At 47.2% G+C, this 23,530-nt stretch overlaps 1 protein-coding gene across 5 annotated transcripts in view; it reads left to right on the top strand.

Annotated features, from left to right (window-relative positions):
- The window catches only part of mapk10 (mitogen-activated protein kinase 10), a 210,687-nt gene that overhangs the window by 75,579 nt on the left and 111,578 nt on the right, over positions 1-23,530 (top strand). For 3 of the 5 annotated variants that reach the window (XM_087985843.1, XM_087985840.1, XM_087985849.1), the window contains exon 2: positions 7,173-7,244. The exons of 1 other annotated variant lie outside the window; for it this stretch is intronic. In XM_087985843.1, the coding sequence (XP_087841969.1) occupies positions 7,173-7,244 (72 nt within the window). Of the gene's footprint in view, positions 1-7,172; positions 7,271-23,530 lie in introns of all 5 variants that reach the window. One more of the 5 variants, XM_087985850.1, reaches the window with a different exon arrangement.

The raw sequence follows: 23,530 nt of genomic DNA, 5'->3' as shown, positions 1-23,530 counted from the left end.
ACATGATGAAAAGAAGCAAAGTGTGTAGGCTGTGCTTTAAATCACTCCCTTTCAATAATATTATTTGATGGTAACTGAAAAATTCTCCTTCTCAACCTTTTCCTTCTCCTGAGGTGTGGTGCCCCTCAGGTTAAACCACAATCAGATGTGTCTCTCCAATTGGAGAGTAGCCTATGGACTGGTAAGATGATGGTGCCTTTACCTTTTAATTTTACTGTCTGATTTAGCTTTTACCTAGATTATACATGAAATACATAAAATATCACAAAAGCACAACTTATTTCACTGCATCTAACTTGCTTTTGAAATATTCATTTTAGCCTTGGGAAAATAGTTGACGACTCATCCATTGGCGTTGTCACTTTGTATCAGGGCTTCTTTCATATATGTGAACTCAAAAATGTGAATTGAAATAAGGAAGGAGAAGGACCTTTGTAGAATAAATAATATTTGGAGGCAATGACCTCATTTTGTCACTTCGATTTTATCCTTTGTTCACGAAGGTGAACAGCCTCACTTATTCTCAAATCAGGTACAATCATCTGATAGTAAAGTTCCACTGTCCTGGCTTGATGATTTAAACCTTAAACCAGCCCGACTGCAACAGCATGACAAGTAACTTTTGACATTATCTATCCTCAACTACTTTTTTCTTGAAGTACTTTAAACTACTTTTAAACTACTTAACTCTTGTTTCCAGTTTTAAATGTGTTCCAACTTTTTTTAATACAAAGTTATCTTTGTTTTGGGCGGCATGGTGGCTCAGTGGTTAGCACTGCTGCCTCACAGCATCAGGGTCCCAGGTTTGATTCCAGCCTCAGGTGACTGTCTGTGTGGAGTTTGCACATTCTCCCCGTGTCTGCGTGGGTTTCCTCCGGGTGCTCCGGTTTCCTCCCACTGTCACAAAGATGTGCAGGTCAGGTGAATTGGCCATGTTAAATTGCCCATAGTGTTAAGTTCATTCGTCAGAGGGTGATGGGTCTGGGTGGGTTACTCTTCGGAGGGTCGGTGTGGACTTGTTGGGTCGAAGGGCCTGTTTCCACACTGTAGGGAATCTAATCTAATCTTAGAGTTTGTGCATAAGTGCTGTTTCTGGTCCAAACAAAGATGCAACATTATGTAATAATCTTGTAATAACTCCTGAAAGCCTTTGACAAGGTTCTGCACAGTGGACTGATTAGTAAAGCTGGATCGCATGTGATTCATGGAGAACTTCCCAATTGGATACAAAATTGGCTTCATGGTAGGATACAGAGGGTGAGGGTGGAGGGTTGTTTCTCGGGCTGGAGGCCTGTGACCAGCTGTGATCCACAGGGATCAGTACTGGGTCCACTTTTGTTAGTCATTTATATAAACGATTTTGATGAGAATTTAGGAGGCATGATTAGTATGTTTGTGGATGACACCAAAATTAGTTGTAGAGTAGATAGTTAAAGAAGGTTATTTAATATTAGAAAGGGATCTTGATTAATTTGGCCAATGGTCTGAAGAGTGACAAATGGAGTTTTATTTGGATAAATGCAGTAAAACCTCACATTTTGCTGAAACAAATGAGAATAGGAGTTATACAGTTAATGGTAGGGTCCTGGATAGTGTTATCAAACAGAGACACCTAGAGGTGCATTGTTCTCTGAAAGTTGCATCACAGGTAAATAGGGTGGTAGAGAAGGCATTTGGTAAGTTCATCTTCATTTCTCAGACCATTTAGTATAGGAGTTGGGACATTATGCTGAGGTTGTACAGGATGTTGGTGAGACATTTTTGGAGTACTGTGTACAGTTCTGGTTGATCTGCTGTAGGAAAGATATTAATAAATTGAAGAGGGTTCAGGAAAGATATACCAGGGTTTTACTAGGACTGGAGGATTTGCCTTATAATGATAGGCTAGATATACTGGGACTTTTATCACTGCAGCATAGGAGGTTAAGGGGTGACCTATAGAGGTTTATAAAATCATGAGAGGCATAGATAAGGTAAATAGCAAAGGTCTTTTACCTAGGGTGGGTGACTTCAAAACTAGGGGCCATATTTTTAGGGTGAGAAGAGAAAGATTTAAAAGGGACCTGACGGGCAACATTTCCACACTGAGGGTGATTCAACTGCCAGAGGAAATGGTAGATACAGGTATGGTTACAACATTTAAAAGACATTTGGATAAGTTCATGAATAGGAAAGGCTTAGAGATATGTGGCCAAATGCAGGCAGGTGGGACTAGTTTAGTTTTGGAAACATTGGTCAGACAAGTTGGACTGAAGGGTCTGTTTGCATGCTGTACGACTCTATGGCTTCATGACTCCATACATTGGCTGCTTCGAGAACACATCCCATAGTCAATCAGTCTCACTATTGCATGGAGCTCAGCAAATTCCCTTAATCACTCTCACCACCCTTCCCGAACCCCCAGACCCCCAACCAACTCTGCATTCCCTCTGTGATACCTACACTCACTTGGGACATCTCTTCTCTCCTTTGTCAGCCTTTTTCATCTCACTCAATCCTTCTCTGTCTCATTCCCAGGAGGAAATATCTCACAATACAGCAGAGAGAGAGAGAAGACCTGTGGTGCAGTGCCTGCCATCTATCTTCTCAACCTCTCCGAGAGAGACTTCTTACTCTGGTTTAAGTGTACCACGACTGCTCACATGGTGTCCTCCCAGCAGCACTGCTCTCCTGTTAACATCACTGTGAATGTGTTATTAATGAGCCAGTTTTGAAAAAGGGCCATTTGAACAATGTCTTCCAAACACTAGGGGGTCCCTCATGAATCCCTTGGCTCACAGACGGTTGGAAAATAAATGTGTGGCAGCTATAACGAAGACTTCTTCTGATCCACAACTCCCATAGCACCCAAGAAAGACAGTGCTTCATAAAGGATGATGGTGTGGATGTTTAATGATCCAGAGTGTGAAATGAACAGCTCCTGTACTTTGCATAGGGAATCTTGAAAGGTGATTGCAACTTTGGCGACCAGAGTGAATCTTTCCAGGCAGCAAGACTATTTGTGCCTCATGGCCATTAGGATTCAGTTGTAAAGTGGAATGATGTGTCAAGAGTGCTTCGGGGCAGGATTGTTAGTCAACACAAGATCAATGTCTAAGGTGTGCACACAGGATTTTGTGACAACAAATATCCCTCCTCTGTATTGTTTACGTATCTGTTTAGTGCGATTGTGCATTGATGGGCTTTACAATATTCAAGGGTGGATGCCCCCATCCTTCAAAGAAAAGAAGACTTCCTCCACCCAGGCCAGGTGTACTGGAAGCCCTTTCATTTCCACTGCACACGTGCACTTTAGTGGAGGGTGGAAGGCAACACAGGTTGCACTTGGCAGTTTGAGTTGCAGCTTCAGTCAAGTAGTCCAGGTCAACCTTCATGTTCCTTTCTTTTTCATACCCCTCACTCCACCAGCAAGTTTGTTGCTCCTTATGTTCTGATCCAATTCTTGTATTTAATTACTCATATCCATGTTTTACCTTCTCAGTACAGGCACACAGTTTAATCATGCTCAACATAGTCGTGCCCTGTGCCTCCATTGAAACCAGGCTGGTGGTGACCATCAGCAATACCCCTCCCACAATACTCCTTACCTTCCCACCCTCTACCATCTCCCACCTTTATATGTACTGGTAGGACTGACATATGAAGAGAGACTGGATCGATTACGATGATATTTCCCACTCTGACTTTGATGTGTGGGGTTGTCACCATTTCGTTTCTATGTGGTGTGTAGGAGAATAGGAGGCTGTATATAAGTTAGGTGGTATGGTGAGATATAAGTACATGTAAATAGGCCTCTTGCTGCTCACCAGCAAGATTCTTTTCCCATCTTTCAAAGCGTGTTTGTGAAATTGAACTTCTTTTCTCTCAATGTTGAGAATTCATTCTAAACCCAGATATTTTCTGAACTGTTTCACTATTGTCCACGTCATCAAGGGACTGGGAAAATCTGGTCTCTAGTTTCTGATCTGTGACCTTGTTTCAGGTTGTGCTTTCATTAACTTTGTCTTCTTCACCCCAGATGCTAACCAACCAGCTATTTGCCTCCATTACTTACTGCTCTTATTTTAGATTTTCAGCATTTGCAGTATTTTATTTTAATCACTGCTAAACCCGGTGGATTTCTGGGTTTGTTTAAAGGAATAAGCAAATGCTGATCAAGATTGCTGCCTTGGATTTAGGCTTGTACACAGCAGGCAGTGGGTGGTTAATGTGTGAAATGGTGAGCTCTGTGATGAACTCATTCTCACAGTGATCTAGCAGTAATCAAGCACACCTCCTATCCTGCTTGTAAGCTGCTCATTTCAAGATAGAGCATTACATTTTTGCACCTAATCATATGAGCACTCATTCCAGTGGGAGCCACATTGCTGGATGCTGTCTCAGGTTGGAGATCCCTAACTTTCACCCAGCTCCAAGAAATCCATACTTAGCTTGTATGAGTTTGCACACAATTGTGTGAGTTTTTGCTGACATTTTATGTATCTTGACAGCACAGGCTAGGGGTGTATGATGCACTAGAGAAAAATAAACACCAAAATACCACCCAGATAGATAAGAGGTCACTGCGAGAGGAATTGAATGCAGGAGTAGGGAGGTTATGCTTCAGTTAGACAAGGCATTGATGAGACCACATCTGGATGACTGTGTTTAGTACTGGTCATTATATTTACAGAAGTGTATTAATTTGTTGGAAACTGTTTTATTTGCTCAACTAATACCTGGATTAAGCAGCTTGCCTTATAAGGAAAGGCTAGAGAGGCTAGGCCTCATTCCTCTGGAGTTCAGAAGAGTTAATGGTGGCTTAATTGAAGCATCTCAGATCTTGAGGAAAGTTGACTGGTTGGATGTTGAAAGAATGTTTCCTCCTGCAGGAGAATCTAAAAGTAGTGTTCGTAGTTTAAGAAGAAGGAAGCACCCATTCCAAACCGAGATAAGGAAATATTCTTTCTCTCAGGGTTATGAGTCTTTGGAATTCCCTTCATCAAAAGACAGTGGATGCAGAATCCTTTAATATGTTTAAGGCAGAGCTGGGTAGATTGTTGATTACCGAGGGGATAAAAGTTTATTGGGAATATTCAGTAATGTTGAGTCGAGGTTAGAAACAGACCATCCATGATCTTATTGAATGATGGAGCATGCTGAAAGGGATGAGTGACCTGCTCGTAGTCCTTGTTTGTTCATTTGTAACTAAGTCAGTTGCATCATAGAATTCAAGTCTCAATCCCAAAAGGATTTTGTTTCTTTACATCATTGGGAAAAAAATTTAATCTCATATTTTGAGTTTTTAAGCTGGATATTTTTACAGTCTTGGTATTCTATCCACTCCCACTCACAGACCATGCAACCCCTATAATTGGGCCAGACCCACTGCTGCCCAATATCTGGACAAGTGAGGACATGCTCAAGTGATTGTAGCAGAGTACCTTTACCCTGTACTCTGGTTACTGCAGGGTATTCCATGGTGACACAGAAATTTTGTCTCTGATATCAGGCTGAATAAACAGCCTGGATTAGTGGTGCTGGAATTAGTTCAGGCAGCTTCCGAGGATGAAGGACTTTTGCCCGAAACGTCGATTTTCCTGCTCCTCGGATGCTGCCTGAACTGCTGTGCTCTTCCAGCACCACTAATCCAGAATCTGGTTTCCAGCATCTGCAGTCATTGTTTTTGCCTGAATAAACAACCTATTGAATACTGACACTGGCTTTGAATCAGTAGGTGAATTAAGAACATTAGAAATATGAATGAGCAGTGTCCATTTAACACAGCAATTTTTTTTTTCCCAACAGCCTCTTAATAATTGAAATCAACAAGCATCTTCCTCCCCAAATGGAACAAACTGAGTTCCTCACAATTCAACCGAATAGTCAAGCCTCTAACAATGTTATTACCTCAGACCTATCCTTTTGTCAGACTGAAAGACAACTTAAAACCATTTAGTTTCACAGCTGTTTAGTGTGCCATATCAGCATATGGTCTGCTTTTTCGCTCTGTATATCTCTTCCAAAACTGCGACTTCATGTTGTAAGATGAAAATAACTGTTCAATATTATTACCAATCACTGAGGTTTCAAATTATTTGAGACTTGTTCCTCTTTTAAAAATAACTCACATTTCTGTCAAAGGCCTCGCCCTTTGGTTGAGTGTACTTTTTGGATGTGCCAGTTGGAAACTTGGTCTACATGCCCCCTCTCTCTTCCAAATACTGTTGAACAACATTTTAAAGAATCCAGATATACTTCACAATTGAATCATCTTTCACAGTATCTTGAGATTTATTAGGATTTCAAATAACTAATCACTTGAAACCATTAGAAAATGTGCCTGAAGAAACTTACATGGTGATAGACAAATTGCTTTCTATTAGAAAGACTGTGTTCAGTCCTGAGATAGCAAGTTATATACTGAGTTGAACATCACAAGAACACAAGGTAGAATAAATATTCAGCATAGACAGAAGTCAATTTTAGCACTCTGTCTGCCTCTTTCCCAAGGAAAGGTAACTGCTTCCATTTTATCAAATGCTTTTAAATATGTACTTAAAAACTATATTTGTTTAAGTCTTTCTGATGCTGCCAAAGTCCAAGAAAATAGGGCTTATTGTCAACCCATAAACGAGAAAGTCAGGACTACATGATGGCTAAAGCTCAGGTCCCAATTTATCAAGCAAATGCTCATGTGACAGCATCACCCAGGTCACCAACTGATATATAAAACTCTATCCTTGTAAACATTTTCATGCGATAAACTGATTTTTTTCTAAACTGGACTCAATAAACAGAAATTGCTGGCTGGTTTTCATTAAATTGGAAAGCTAACCTGAAATTGATGGATGAGCATAAGAAAATGGATACTGCACATTTAGCAGAATGATTGTAGTAGGTGTAAAATAAATTGTTTTGGGTTTTTCAATATTTTTCCAATTAGGAACACTACTCCCTTGTTGGGTTTTGACTTAAGTAGAACTGACTGCACTGTAATGAATTGGAAAGAATCTAGAATGATGAGTAACTTAAAAGTTCAAAACAAATATTTCAAATGTCAAATGTTGCATAAACCAGTATCTAATTTTTTATGCGTTGCTTCAGATGTAAATTACGTTGTTTAATTCAAAGATGACAATTGAAAATGAAAATTGAACATAAAAAAAATTTGCATTTTGATTTCCCTGCAGGTATTTATGAGCCGACATTTCTTGTATTACTGCAGTGAACCTATCTTGGATGTGAAAATTGCGTTTTGTCAGGTGTGTGTTCCTTACAGGTTAACAAGGTACAGTCTTTGTATCATTTTTCCATTTCATTTATGTCTCTTGTGCAATGCATGATTTAAACAGATGTCTGGTGTCATCTCAAAGATCAAGCATAGTTTTGTTCTTCTGTTTTACCATCTCTAGGCAGAAGAAACTTAAAAGGTTGCAAAGAAACCTGGTAATCTTGAGGCTTGAAAGTGTTTTAGAAAGTGATAAAGAGCAACAAAAAAATCTGATAGACAGGGGAAAGAAAATAGGAGGTTAAACTGGCCAGAAATATGAAGCTGATTGTTAAAGCTTTTATGAATATACAACAAAGGATAGTAACAATAATGGCACAGATGAGAGAGGCAGAGATAAGAGAAATTATCATGGGAAATGAGAAAATGACAAAGCTACTGAACATTTATTTGGGAGGTGGAGAAAAGGGGTGGGAATGGGTGTGAGCACACAGTGAAAAATGTGATTTTGTCGAATCCCTATGCTCCAGAGATGATGTGAAGTGGGTAGAAAGGTGGAGTCAAGAACTTGCTATCTCCAATTAACTGCTAGGTGAATTCATTGTTGAGTCCATCGAAAGCATTCCTAGGAACAGTTTTAGATATTCATTCAGGAGAATCAGGAAACTCTCTGACTGGGATATGTCAGGGTGAAGCAGTCCTGAATACAATGGGGAGATATGAGAGACAATGGATGCACTGGTCGACGTGGTTAAAATTTCGGGAATAAAGCTTAGCTACTCCATCCAATGGCACAGAGTTACTATCACTAGTGTTGAGACCCTTGTATTTGTGTACAATAACTGTTGGGAAGGAGGTTTTGTGATGCAGTGGGATCCCTCCCTTTGAGCCAGAAGATCTGAGTTCAAATCCCACACCAGCACTTGCTGGTCAAGGAAGGTGTGCTTGTAATATAGTAGGCTGGGTATTACCTTCCACATCTTTCCCAACATAAAGCAGGTAGTAAGAGTAAGGAAATATAAAGACCATGATTTCAGCTTTGGGAGGCAAGTTGGCTCAGTTGCCATGATTGGTGTGGCTCATGCCAACAACATGGCTCAGTCTCTGTCATGGCTGTGATCAACCTGCCTCCTTGCCCTACCTGTGGTGGAGATCATGGTGCTGTGGGTCCGATCTGTCTTCAGGTTCAGAGCTCAAAACAAAGAGTTGTGGGCTCCTGAAGACTTACTTAAAAAGAGGCAACCTCCTCTGCAAGAGGACAACAGCATGGGAAAGGGGGCACTACCAATGACATTGGATGTACAACCTAAGAGCCAACTACCTCAAGTAGCAGAGGGCCAATGATGCAGGAAATTATGCATCTCCAAGCGATGGTCTCCGATGTTTGTATTCTGGACCGTAAGGACCTGATTGATCATTGCTGCCATAGCAGTTACCCAGCTGCAGCTTACTCTATTCATCTGGCTACTCATCATGTCACTGCACAAGCTGTAGATGTCCTATTCCAGAAGGTAGGGGACTGCATCTATTCTGACTGAACAAGTGTAACATTGGACTCAAAACATTAACTCAGTTTTTCTCCCTACAGATCTTGCCAGACTTGGTGAATTTCTCCAGCACAGGTTGTTTTATTTCAAGTCTCCAGCATAAGCAGTATTTAGCTCTTGTTAAGATCTATCAGATGTGTGGCTTCTGTCCCCCATTCCACTATGAGCCAGTGCACTGCTTGGGGATGACCCTTACTCAAATGTGAGAGGAGAGCTGACCTCACAGCGATTCAACAGGTCACTGATTTTGACATTGTGAGGGAGAACTCCATCTGACAGCCAGAGTGCGTCTCAGTGTCGCTTGTTACCCTTGCTTCCAGATCTTATCATGCTTTTGAACCTTTCCCAGCACTGCGTCTCTGTCACCTGATCACTGTTGTGATCACTATAGCCATACCCAGACTGGCTCTTTCGATATCTCAATGGAGATCTCTTCAACTTGACACCAGGGACATTGACATTTAGCAGTCACCTGCGTTACTGGCTTAAGACATGCATCAGAGATTCTCATCCACGTAGTGGATACACGTCTCAGCACTGATGCTCTGTGTACCCTCCTGCACCCACCTCTCAGTGAAGTGTAAGCCCAGTCATAGCAGGCCTTAACTTTGCAAAGGGCTCTCAGTTTCCATGTCCAGCCTCAGGGCAGCAAATGTCTTCTTTACCCTTTCCATTTTAACATGTAGCTATCACACTAAACTGAGATAACGAGATCAAAAATGAAGGAGTGCCAATTTCAAGGTTTCATTCTGTGAAAAAGATTGGAGTTTTTTGACTCAAGAAAAGAACACACATTTTCCCTCTCTCACACGTGCACACACTCTCACATACACACAACTTTACATACACACACGTACACAAACACACACACACTCCCTCTCTCTCTCTCACACACATATATACAAACACACACACACAATCTCACAAACATATACATATATATGCACAAACAAACACACACTGACATAGACACACGCAAACACACTCCCACTTCACCCATATACGCGCGTGCGCGCGCGCACACACACACACACACACACACACACACACACACACACACACACACCTTATACAGGGGAACATCGATTATCCAAATAACAATTATCCGAAAATTGAAGGAGATCTCGAGGTCCCAACAGAAACATTACATCAACGACGTGTGTCCAACCCTGATCGCGTCTTTTGTTTACAGTGATTAAATGTGCTGCCGAGAACAGTCCTGGACTTATGAGAGTACAGACACTGTCTCTAAATGACGGACCTTCCACCCCACCCCCCCTCTCTCTCTTCCCACAGTTTCCCTGGAGTTCTACACAGGCGGGTAAGCTAAACCCACCTCTCCCAGATAATCTCTCTAACATTGTCCTGTACAGGGCAAAGGTGGAACCTGTCAAAAAGTTACACTAAAAGGTTGTGTGTGTGTACGTGTGTGTGTGTGTGCGCGCGCTATTTGGAGACTCACCCCCCCCAAAAGGCAGTAGCAGTAGCAGCAGTCTTGTTGGTGCCCAGTCCGACTGCCACAGAGGGGGGTGTGTGAGTGGGGGGTGGTGTTGGACAGGGTTTGGGGGGGCGGTGCTGGGGGCAGATGGGGTGCAGGCGGGGAGGCAGATGTGGGGCAGGCAGGCGGTGGTGTTGGATGGAGCTTGAGGTGTGGGTGGGGGTTGGTTTTGGGGCAGATAGGAGATGGGTGGGGGGCAGATGGGGTCAGTTTGGGGCAGACGGGAGGCAATGTTGGGTGTGGGCGGGGCAGTATTGCCGGCGGATGGGGGGCAGGCAGGGGGCAGTGTTGGATGGAGTTTGAGGGGTGGGCGTGGGGGTGGTGTTGGAGGTGGGCAGGGAGGGCGTGTTGGGGGCAGAAGGAGAGGCGAGCAGGGGCGGTGTTGGACAGGGCGTGGGGGGCAGATGGGGGCAGTGTTGGGGGCGGGGGTGTGCAGTATTGGATGAGGGTTTGGGATCAGGTGAGGGGTGGTGTTGGATGGGCTTTGAAGAGCGGGTGGTGGGGGTGGTGTTGGACAGATTTAGGGTTAGGCTGGGGGAAGGTGTGGATGGGTTTGGGGTCAGGCTGAGGGTGGGGTTGGACGGGGTTTGGGGTCAGGCTGGGGGCGGGATTGGATGGGGTTTGGGGTCGGGCGGGAGCGGGGTTGGATGGGGTTTGGTTTGGGCAGGGGCGGGGTTGGATGGGGTTTTAGGGTCAGGCTGGCAGCAGGTTTGGATGGGGTTTGGATCGGATGGGGGTGGTGTTGAATGAGATTGGGATGCGGGCGTGGTGCAGTGTTGGACAGGGTTGGAGGCCGAGCGGTGGGAGGTTTTGGACAGGGTTGGGTGTGGGTGGGGTGCAGTATTGGGTGGGGTTGGGTGTGGACGGGGCGCTGTTTTGGATGGGTTTGGAGTCGGGTGGTTGGAGGTGTTTGGACAGGGTTGGCAGTGCGGGGTGGTTGGAGGGGTTCGAAGGGGTTGGGGGGGCAAGCGGTGGGAGGTGTTGGACGGGGTTAGGGGGGGCGGGTGGTGGGAGGTGTTGGAAGGGGTTGGGTGGGCAAGCGGTGGGAGGTGTCCGACGGGGTTGGGGGGCAAGCGGTGGGAAGTGTTGGACGAGGTTGGGGGGCGAGCGGTGGGAGGTGTTGGATGGGGTTATGTGGGCAGGGTGCAGTGTTGGATGGGGTTGGGATCTGGGCAGGGTGCAGTGTTGGATGGGGTTGGAGTGTGGGCAGGGTGCAGTGTTGGACAGGGTTGGGGTGTGGGCAGGGTGCAGTGTTGGACGGGGTTGGGGTGTGGGCAGGGTGCAGTGTTGGACGGGGTTGGGATCTGGGCAGGGTGCAGTGTTGGATGGGGTTGGAGTGTGGGCAGGGTGCAGTGTTGGACAGGGTTGGGGTGTGGGCAGGGTGCAGTGTTGGACGGGGTTGGAGTGTGGGCAGGGTGCAGTGTTGGACAGGGTTGGGGTGTGGGCGGGGTGCAGTGTTGGACAGGGTTGGGGTATGGGCAGGGTGCAGTGTTGGACAGGGTTGGGATCTGGGCAGGGTGCAGTGTTGGATGGGGTTGGAGTGTGGGCAGGGTGCAGTGTTGGACAGGGTTGGGGTATTGGCAGGGTGCAGTGTTGGACAGGGTTGGGATCTGGGCAGGGTGCAGTGTTGGATGGGGTTGGAGTGTGGGCAGGGTGCAGTGTTGGACAGGGTTGGGGTGTGGGCGGGGTGCAGTGTTGGATGGGGTTGGAGTGTGGGCAGGGTGCAGTGTTGGACAGGGTTGGGGTGTGGGCAGGGTGCAGTGTTGGACAGGGTTGGGGTATGGGCAGGTTGCAGTGTTGGACGGGGTTGTGGTGTGGGCGAGGTGCAGTGTTGGACGGGGTTGGGGTGTGGGCGGGGTGCAGTGTTGGACGGGGTTCGGGTGTGGGCAGGGTGCAGTGTTGGACGGGGTTGGGGTGTGGACGGGGTGCAGTGTTGGTCGTGGTTGGGGTGTGGGTGGGGTGCAGTGTTGGACGGGGTTGGGGTGTGGGCGAGGTGCAGTGTTGGACGGGGTTGGGGTGTGGGCGGGGTGCAGTGTTGGACGGGGTTGGGGTGTGGGCGGGGCGCAGTGTTGGACGGGGTTGGGGGCGGGTGGTGGAAGGTGTTGGATGGGGTTGGGGGTGTGGGCGGGGTGCAGTGTTGGACGGGGTTGGGTGTGGGCGGGGTGCAGTGTTGGACAGGGTTGGGGTGTGGGCGGGGTGCAGTGGTGGACGGGGTTGGGGTGTGGGTGGGGTGCAGTGTTGGATGGGGTTGGGGTGTGGGCGGGGTGCAGTGGTGGACGGGGTTGGGGTGTGGGTGGGGTGCAGTGTTGGACGGGGTTGGGTGTGGGCGGGGTGCAGTGTTGGACAGGGTTGGGGTGTGGGCGGGGTGCAGTGGTGGACGGGGTTGGGGTGTGGGTGGGGTGCAGTGTTGGATGGGGTTGGGGTGTGGACGGGGTGCAGTGTTGGTCGTGGTTGGGGTGTGGGTGGGGTGCAGTGTTGGACGTGGTTGGGGTGTGGGCGGGGTGCAGTGTTGGTCGTGGTTGGGGTGTGGGCAGGGTGCAGTGTTGGACGGGGTTGGGGTGTGGGCGGGGTGCAGTGTTGGTCGTGGTTGGGGTGTGGGCGGGGTGCAGTGTTGGACGGGGTTGGGGTGTGGGCGGGGTGCAGTGTTGGTCGTGGTTGGGGTGTGGGCGGGGTGCAGTGTTGGACGGGGTTGGGGTGTGGACGGGGTGCAGTGTTGGTCGTGGTTGGGGTGTGGGTGGGGTGCAGTGTTGGACGTGGTTGGGGTGTGGGCGGGGTGCAGTGTTGGTCGTGGTTGGGGTGTGGGCAGGGTGCAGTGTTGGACGGGGTTGGGGTGTGGGCGGGGTGCAGTGTTGGTCGTGGTTGGGGTGTGGGCGGGGTGCAGTGTTGGACGGGGTTGGGGTGTGGGCGGGGTGCAGTGTTGGTCGTGGTTGGGGTGTGGGCGGGGTGCAGTGTTGGTCGTGGTTGGGGTGTGGGCGGGGTGCAGTGTTGGTCGTGGTTGGGGTGTGGGCGGGGTGCAGTGTTGGACGGGGTTGGGGTGTGGGCGGGGTGCAGTGTTGGTCGTGGTTGGGGTGTGGGCGGGGTGCAGTGTTGGACGGGGTTGGGGTGTGGGCAGGGTGCAGTGTTGGACGGGGTTGGGGTGTGGGCGAGGTGCAGTGTTGGACAGGGTTGGGGAGTGGGCTGGGTGCAGTGTTGGACGGGGTTGGGGTGTGGGCGGGGTGCAGTGTTGGACAGGGTTGGGGTGTGGGCGGGGTGCAGTGTTGGACAGGGGTGGGGTGTGGGCGGGGTGCAGTGTTGGATGGAGTTGGGGGGGCGTGTGGTGGGAGGTGTTGCACAGGGTTGGTGTGTGGGCGGGGTGCAGTGTTGGACGGGGTTGGGGTGTGGGCGGGGTGCAGTGTTGGACAGGGTTGGGGTGTGGGCGGGGTGCAGTGTTGGACGGGGTTGGGGTGTGGGCGGGGTGCAGTGTTGGACGGGGTTGGGGTGTGGGCGGGGTGCAGTGTTGGACGGGGTTGTGGTGTGGGTGGGGCGCAGTGTTGGATGGGGTTGGGGTGTGGGCGGGGTGCAGTGTTGGACAGGGTTGGGGTGTGGGCGGGGTGCAGTGTTGGACAGGGTTGGGGTGTGGGCGGGGTGCAGTGTTGGATGGAGTTGGGGGGGCGTGTGGTGGGAGGTGTTGGACAGGGTTGGGGTGTGGGCGGGGTGCAGTGTTGGACGGGGTTGGGGTGTGGGCGGGGTGCAGTGTTGGACGGGGTTGGGGTGTGGGCGAGGTGCAGTGTTGGACGGGGTTGGGGTGTGGGCGGGGTGCAGTGTTGGACGGGGTTGGGGTGTGGGCGGGGTGCAGTGTTGGACGGGGTTGGGGTGTGGGCGGGGTGCAGTGTTGGACGGGGTTGGGGTGTGGGCGGGGTGCAGTGTTGGACGGGGTTGTGGTGTGGGCGGGGCGCAGTGTTGGACGGGGTTGGGGTGTGGGCGGGGTGCAGTGTTGGATGGAGTTGGGGGGGCGTGTGGTGGGAGGTGTTGGACAGGGTTGGGGTGTGGGCGGGGTGCAGTGTTGGACGGGGTTGGGGTGTGGGTGGGGAGCAGTGTTGGACGGGGTTGGGGTGTGGGCGGGGCGCAGTGTTGGACGGGGTTGGGGTGTGGGCGGGGCGCAGTGTTGGACGGGGTTGGGGTGTGGGCGGGGCGCGGTGTTGGACGGGGTTGGGGTGTGGGCGGGGCGCGGTGTTGGACGGGGTTGGGGTGTGGGCGGGGTGCGGTGTTGGACGGGGTTGGGGTGTGGGCGGGGTGCGGTGTTGGACGGGGTTGGGGTGTGGGCGGGGTGCGGTGTTGGACGGGGTTGGGGTGTGGGCGGGGCGCGGTGTTGGACGGGGTTGGGGTGTGGGCGGGGTGCGGTGTTGGACGGGGTTGGGGTGTGGGCGGGGTGCGGTGTTGGACGGGGTTGGGGTGTGGGCGGGGTGCAGTGTTGGACGGGGTTGGGGTGTGGGCGGGGTGCAGTGTTGGACGGGGTTGGGGTGTGGGCGGGGTGCAGTGTTGGACAGGATTGGGGTGTGGGCGGGGTGCAGTGTTGGACGGGGTTGGGGTGTGGGCGGGGCGCAGTGTTGGACGGGGTTGGGGTGTGGGCGGGGCGCAGTGTTGGTCGTGGTTGGGGTGTGGGCGGGGTGCGGTGTTGGACGGGGTTGGGGTGTGGGCGGGGTGCGGTGTTGGACGGGGTTGGGGTGTGGGCGGGGTGCGGTGTTGGACGGGGTTGGGGTGTGGGCGGGGTGCAGTGTTGGACGGGGTTGGGGTGTGGGCGGGGTGCAGTGTTGGATGGGGTTGGGGGGCGGGTGGTGGGAGGTGTTGGACAGGATTGGGGTGTGGGCAGGGTGCAGTGTTGGATGGGGTTGGGGGGCGGGTGGTGGGAGGTGTTGGACAGGATTGGGGTGTGGGCGGGGTGCAGTGTTGGATGGAGTTGGGGGGTGGGTGGTGGGAGGAGTTGGACGGCATTGTGGTGTGGGCGGGGTGCAGTATTGGATGGGGTTGTGGGGCGGGTGGTGGGACAGTGTTGGAGTTGGGCGAGGGTTCGTGCCAGTCTCCTGAATGGGGAGCAGACCTAACCGAAAACTCCAAGTCCCAGAGGAGCGGCATGAATCAATTAACCGAATAATCAATTATCGGAATGAAATTGTTCAGATAATCAAGCTTTCCCTGTATGCGCAAAATCACACTTTAAAAACACATCGGGGAACTGGGTTTCTACTACAGACAGGAAGATAAAGACAATGTGCAGTGTGCAGTCTTTTTGTGAGCGTGAAATGTGAGCCCTAACTGCATAACTACTTTCTTGCTTCCTCAGGAGTGGCAAGGCCTGTAGTACCCCTTGATTTCTCACACGAGTTATTTGTTTTTCCCATGAGGTTGAGACAGAGAGAAAATTATAGCTTTCCACCTCCTTGCTGTTTCCAGTCTATACTGCTTTCTCCCTGCCAGTTACTTAAGGATGTGATTCCATTGTATATTCCTGGTCTAGCTCAATCGTTTTTCTCCCAAACTGAAGTAAACAGATAACCATTCATCTTCAAGATGTGAAGTTATCATGCAAGTGTCAGTAAAACAAGTGATGTGAATTTCTTGACACCTCACTTTCAATCCTTTTTTATAAAAATTGTGGCCCTGTAGCAGCTGTTTTTTGTAAATGATTTGGAGATACCGGTGTTGGACTGGGGTGTACAAAGTTAAAAATCACACAACACCAGGTTACAGTCTAACAGGTTTAATTGGAAGCACTAGCTTTTGGAGCGCTGTTCCTTCATCAGGTTATGGAGTATAAGATTGTAAGTCACAGAATTTATAGCAAAGCTTTACAGTGTGATGTAACTGAAATTATATATTGAGGGGGTGCCGTGACAAATACCATGTGGGTTGTCTGGGCTTGTCAGGTGATCACAGCAGCCAGTTAGGATCTTCAGTATCCTCCTTTAAAAACCAGTTTGCAATCCTTGTCAATCTCCGGTTAAAATCACATGGTGAAAATCAAATATTTATTATCCATTTTCATGACTATGATGACATCAGATATATCTCTAAAGTTTTGAAATTGAAATGACTCTTTTTTTTTGCTGTCAGCCAGCTGGACACTGTTAGAGCAGACAACTATATAAAGAGCTAATCTTAAAATACATTGAACATCATCAATGAATGCAAGCAGGAATTTACATAGCAATCAAGATGCCTTGCAGAAATTCATCAAATGTTCTTAGACAGCACATTCCAAACTCACAACCACTCCCATCTGGAAGGGCAAGGGTAACAGATACATGGGAACACCACCACCTGCAAGTTCCCCTCCAAACCATTCACTACCCTGACTTGGAAATATATCATCAGTCCTTCACTGTTGTTGGCTCACCATTCTTGGATTTCCCTCCCTAACAGCATTGTGGGTCTACCTAAGGCAGTGGCTCAAGAAGGCAGCTTACTAGCACCTTCTCAAGGGCAACTAGGGCTGGGCAATACATCAGTGATGCCCATGTCCCATGAGTGAATTAAAAACAAATCAATACCGTTATGATTTGCAACTGCTTTAATTAAAAGGGTGGCTTGCTCCAAATCCGAATTTGAGCACAAGACCCTACCTTAGCTACCATCCAGGCTCTATATCTCCAAAAGTATCCAAGAAAAATCTGCTTCAGCAACATTTAAAGCAAACAGAAAAATGGAAAGAAGCAGTTTTGGCAAACGCTTCAGAGAAGGTCGTTTATCTCCTCTCATGCTTTAAAATATCTGTTTAAAAAATGAAACCTATATGAAGGGGAAAATCACTTAAGAATCACACGAAATAAAATGTAATATTCAGTGATTTAACTTTGAAAGATATTGCAATAGTTACACAGTGATTATGACTTTACTTGGACATGAAACTAAAGTTTGTCATTTTTCTGGAACATGATGCAACAAGCCACATGGATCCTCTTGCAGTTTATTAAGACTGACAAATGAGTCAGATACAGGCACCAAAATTCCTTAGTTATGATTCTAAAAATAACACCATGATTGTGCACACCAGTGCCCTCCTAATCACCCTGTTGGAGTTTATAGGGTTGTAAGGAAGATATCTCATGGGGGTGATAATTGAGTGCAAACAGAACTCTAGCACCTATCTGTGCATGACTGTAGGACATTGTGGTGCTTTGCATAGCCTGGCAGGAGATACCAAGAAAACGTTGACTGCAATTCTAGCAATAGTTTTCCCAGGTCATTGATGGGCAGATCAAGAATCACTTATTGATTTCAGAGTTCTTTGAGGTTTCTGGCTGTTTTACTGCCCTGTCCTCCTCAGGTGCAATCCAGAACCTGTTGGTCATCTGACCTCATTGGCCATTTCATTGTCCTGAGGTTATTTGACTCTTAAATGAGTCAAAACATTTAGCAATCCCTAGCATAGGGAATTCTTGCACATGAAATTGCACCTTGGTAAACATTTGCTTTTTGAAAACAGTTGCTCTCTGACATTGACTTCCAGGTCAGTGTTTCCTGATTTAAAAATTCTGGTTTTTAAATCTTTCTATTGCCTCACCCCTTCTTGTCACTGAAGCTTCCTGCAGACCCTCCAATCCTCTGAGATCTCTGCATTCTTCTAATTCTCATCTCTTGTGCATCCCCTATTGTATCTGCTTTATCTCTGGTAACCTGCTTTCCTTAACTGCTGGAATTCCCTCCCTAAACCTTCCCACCTTTCCAGTTGTCTCTCTTCATTAAAGGTCCTTCTTAACTCTTTGACCAAGCTTGTTGCCCTCTGTCCCAATATCTCCTCAGGTGATGAGGTGTCAATTTTCCTTTGTATAACACTCCTTTGAAGCACCTCAGGATATTTTACTATGTCAAAGACACTATACAAATGCAAGTTGTGGTTGTTGTTGTTGAACAGAGGTTTCACACTTTATGAAGCACAAGGAAACTCAAATAATGAAGATCTAGTGTAGGTGAATCATAGCGTTTCCCTGAGGGCTGTACCAGTCACCCACAGAGTTACAGCAGGAGACTGAAAGACTCCCTAAGAAAATATAAGGTGCCTCCTTATTGCTTTATTAGTTAATGCCTATTAACTTTAACTGAGATATGTTTAATTTAACTTTATTTTGCCAAAAACCCATTCTAATTTAAATGGAACAATTAATCTTCAGAATGGTCTTGGCGACAATCTGATTAAAAATAGTTCACGTAATAAGTAGTTAGCTTATGGATCAAGGTGTCATTTTACAGTGCAAATTCAAATTTACTGAACATTAATAAGGCCAAGTTCTTGATTGGGGATGAGTAATAGAGCTTTGTGTCAACTGAAAATGTGATAAGCCATTATGGATTACTGAGCAAATCTCTAACTAGATACTAATGGTAAGGTATGATATAATAAAGAGCACATTCAAGTGAGATTTCACTGTGTGTGCTGTTGTGACATTACAATGCAGTAACTAGATCTTTATGTGAAAAAAAAACGATTGGGATCATTTGGGCTTTGTGTGATCATGTAGTCTGGGTGATTATGAAGCTCCAGGCTGTTTTACATCTTTCCAAATGTTTACTTCCATTTACTTCAGGCCAGAAGCTATTGTCCACGTGGATTGTCCATGGTTTTGCTTGTGGAAAGTTAAGACACAATGAGAGCGTGTACGATGCTGACGTTACGGGTAATATGGACTCAAACATATTTCCCACATAGGTGAAAGTCTGTCTCCACTATAAGACACAAATTCTCAGATTTAAAGAGCAGCAGAAATGTCTGCATGTCATAAAGAATAACACTCAAACAAATGGATGGTGATGAATAATTGCCATAGGTGTGGCACGACCTGATACAGGCCAACCACATTGAGAATACTCCCTGGTGGAACAAGTCTGCCCATACAGCAATGACAAACTGCCAGGGAGTGCATCCAATTCCACTCCAGGTAGTGGCAGAGGTCCTGGGAATTCCAGGGCTCACAGGAAGCAAGGAACAAAGTGGATGATGAGCCTGAAGCAGAGGCCCAAGAGAAACTGTTTTTAGAGAACAGAACGAGTTTGACTGAAGCCTTGAAAAATATACCAAATGCAAAATGCAGCCTCGAGCACCACATGCAAGCAGAAAGCCTGAAAAGGCACCTCACAGACATTGGAGAATGGCAGAGTGCTCCAGCCTCAACTCAGAAACTGCAAGGGAAGAGACTGACAAAAGATAGGGATTTCTGCAGAGCTCCTGCCAACAGACTACAAGGATGGAAGCTCCCCACAACCTTCTTCAGGGGTAGACTTCAAATGGACTGCCCAAGAGATCATGCCTCAGGTGATTCAGATGACTTGCTCCCTCAGGAGATTGTGGCAGAAACACTCTCACAGTGAGCAGAAGATCCTGACAGCAAATGCTAGAGGGTGTGACAGAAACAGCCCCAACTTGACCAAAGGATTCCACATTAAAGGATGTTCCACAGATGGTTTTGCCCAGGAAAGGATGCACAGTACATCAACAGAGCTACCAATAGATGCCAGCAATCACTTCTTATCAAACAATTAGCACTGTAGCCATTCCATCCAAGTGCCAAATTGGAAGAAGTCATATTCCACCTTAGTCCTGCAGTGATGAAAGTCAGGAGTATGATGGGATACTCTCCACTTACTGGCATGAGTGCATCCTCAACAATTCTCTGGCACAATCTAGGGCAAAGCAATGTAGTCTTTTTTGTCAATATTTTTATTGAGAAATGATATTGAATTTTTTACAAAATTATGGCATAATGACAAAATAATATCGCAATCTTATAATCTAACAGCAATAACAGTAAGCAAATACTACTCTACTGCACAAACAACTGAGAAGAAAAAGAAAGAACAAAGAGAAAACAATACCCACGCAAACTACAATTCAATAAAAAACTAAATAAAAAAAACCTAAATTGAACCGAGTTGAACCAAGTTAAGTTACCATACTCAACGCAATCCCATCAAAGCTCCCCATCACAGGAAGCATATAGTAAGCAAACCCGTATTTGTTCAGGATTCTTCCTCCCAGTGGCCCCGCCCCGCCAGACACAGCCCTCATGGCTACACAAAGACCCTAACCAACATAGCCATTAGGTCTGTATCTATATACTTCAAAAAGGGCCGCCACATCCTATAAAAGAGTGCCACTTTCTGGTGCATCATACTCGTGAGGAGGTCCAGGGGGATGTGCTCCATAACTAACCTATGCCACCCCGAGAGCCCTGGGGGGATTCTCTGACACTCTCCAGCTCATCAGAATGTTCTCCCTCGCACAAAATGAAAGAATATTAAACAGTTTCTTCCCATGCACATCCAAAGAGAGGAGATTCACAAACCCAAGAGGAGGGACACTGGATCCACCTTGACCTCTGTTCCCAAGACCCCTTCCAAAACACTTGCTGTAGCGCCCCAATACCTACAAAGCTTGTGGCATGACCACAAACAAAGGGGAAGAGTACCAACATCAGTTTTACATTTGGGGCATACAGGGGATGCTCCTGTCTTAAATTTCGCAAGCCGCTTCGGTGCCAATTAAGCCCTGTGGAGTACCTTCAGCTGCATAGCCTGCGTCCTGTTACAAATTGAAATCTTCCTTAAATTCTCTCAAATATCCCCCCACACCTTTGACGAGATTTCCACTCCCAATGCTTAAGTCCAGATTCTGCACAGCTGCTCAATGTCCTTTGAGACACAATCCCCTAATAAATGATAGGGGGTGCTGACTGAGATAGTATCCGTGGACCGAAGTACTCTGCTCTCCACATCCGACTTATAGAGACTAACCATCAATGTAGTCTTTTTCTATATAAAGTCCTTAATTGAATTGAATTTATCGCCACGTGTACCGAGGCACAGTGAAAAGCTTTGTCTTGTGAGCAATAAAGGTAGCTCACATAGCATAGATAAGTAAATGACAGGTAAACAGCAGCAAAAACAAAAACACAGGTACAGGCAAATATTAAGAGTTTGTGAGTCCATTCAGAATTCTAACAACAGTGGGGTAGAAACTGTTTCGAAACCGGCTGGTGCGTGTGTTCAGGCTTCTGTACCTTCTTCCCGATGGTAGAGGTTGTAGATAAACATTGCCAGGGTGGGATGGATCTTTGAGAATGCTGGCAGCCTGGCAGATGGGAGGTTGGCCTTTGTGATTGTCCCGGCCGAGTTCCCACTCTCTGTGACCTGAAAGTAACAAAAGAGGTCCATCCTTGATAGTTCAGCTGGCTCAGCTGCTTGAAAGACATCATGATCTCTCCATCAAATAAATCTCCCAAACAGGAGACTCCTGTAGACTCCCAGAGCCGAAAGTCAGAATCCATCAATCCCAGCCGGAACCCGAACATTCCTACTATGGGAGTTAAAGGGGAAGTTTTTTTTTTGTAAGTTGCCCTCAACTTGTCACATCATTCTCCATGCTTTAACCGTGTTAAGGACAATCCGATTTCTGCAATGGTCCATAACAGCATCTTGTCCATAAATAACAAATTAATGAGGGGGCATGCTGCCCGGGAGGCTTCGATGTCCAGCCAGATTGACCGTGGGTCCTGGTAAGCCCAATCAGCCATATAGGATAATAGGCAACTTAATTGATATTTCTTAAAATCTGGGAAATCCACTCCTCCCATCCCCTGCGGAAGCTGCAATTTAGCAAGCTTAATAAGAGGCTGCCTATGATGCCAGATGAAAGATCTGAGCCACCTGTAAAGCCTCTGCAGTGCTTGCCTAGGCAGCATCAAAGGGAGCATTCCCATGGGATATAATAAACAAGGAAGAACATTCATTTTGACCAGAGCTATCCTACCTAACCAGGATATTGAAAGATCCTCCCAACGCTGAAGGTCCTGCCTTCCCTAGCAATTGCACAGTTAGCTTTATATAAGGCCGTGGTGATAAAAATGCCCAAATACAGGAAACCTCCCTGTGGCCACCTGAAAGGGAAACGGATTCAACCCTCAAGATCGGGTACTCTAATTAGACCCCCCCACAGGCATGGCCTCCGACTTCATAAAATTGATTTTATACTCCGAGAAAGAACCAAATAGATTAATCACTTGTATTAAACGGGGCACAGATATCAACGGATCGGTTAAAAAGAGAAGAACATCATCTGCATAGAGGGTGATCTCATGCCCTCCTGATCCTACCTCTGGGGCAGTTATATTGGGGTCCCTCTGGGTGGCCTCTGCTAATGGCTCAATCACTAATCTAAATGGTAAAGGGCTGAAAGAGGCCACCTTTTTTGGCTGCCTCTGCAGATGCTAAAATTGTCAGACCTTATACCATTAGTGAGAACTGCTGCTTTTGGGTCACTATATAATACTGCCACCCACCTGGCAAAGACCCAACCAAGACCAAACCATTCCAGAACATAAAAGAAGTATAGCCACTCCACCTAGTCAAATGCTTTCTCTGCATCTAGGGAGACTACCAAGCCTGGAATCGAACCTTGCAGGCATGCCTGAACCATATTTAGTACTCTTCTAATATTAAAGTCTCCCCCTGTAAATGTATGACGCATCCCAAGGACCATCAACCTGGAAAGTGCATCCATTAAAGATTTGAGGGGGTGTACCGGGGGCAATATTCATTCAAGATCCCATACTCCTCTCCATATATTAAAGCTTTAAGATCATAAACCATCCATACTCGTCCTTAATTTGGACTAACAGTTGAAATGGGAGATTCTTTTGGATGAGGAGAGCAACTCCCCTACTTTTTGAATTAAAGGATGAGGAAAAGCCCTGTCCAAACCCTCCCTGCTATAATTTTAAGTGCTCCTTACGAGTTAGATGTGTTTCTTGTAGCAAGGCTACATTGACCCTTTCTTTTTTAAGGCTTGAAAGTATATTTTTTCTCTTAAGCAGTGAATGACTCCCCTTAATATTCCAGGTGCACCATTTAAACGAACAGTTGGCTATAGCCATCCGAAACAATCTATAACCCCCCCCCCCCCTCCCCCGAACCACCTCCTGGGAGGAAGAATCCCACTCATAGCGTGCCCACTCATAGGTTCAGAAGGGTATATTAGGATCAGATTAAGGAAGGGTGGAATAAACATAACACAACAGATAACAAAGCCAATCAATGCTAGATAATGTCACATATCATCTCAGGAAAGAAGTAGAAACATGCATTAACGATACGAATGATGTGCCAAAGAAATACACTGTTTTAAGAAAAATCAAATATTTAAGGTTTTTAAAGGGTGACACAGTGGCTCAGTGGTTAGCACTGCAGACTCACAGCACCAGGGACCTCGGTTCATTTCCACCCTCAGGAAACTGTCTGTGTGGGGTT

The sequence above is a fragment of the Chiloscyllium plagiosum genome, unplaced genomic scaffold (assembly GCF_037043375.1).
Source record: "Chiloscyllium plagiosum isolate Xiang-an unplaced genomic scaffold, Cpla_swu_hap1 HiC_scaffold_1, whole genome shotgun sequence".
Lineage (NCBI taxonomy): Eukaryota > Metazoa > Chordata > Chondrichthyes > Orectolobiformes > Hemiscylliidae > Chiloscyllium > Chiloscyllium plagiosum.
This window is presented reverse-complemented; position numbering and strand designations above follow the sequence as displayed.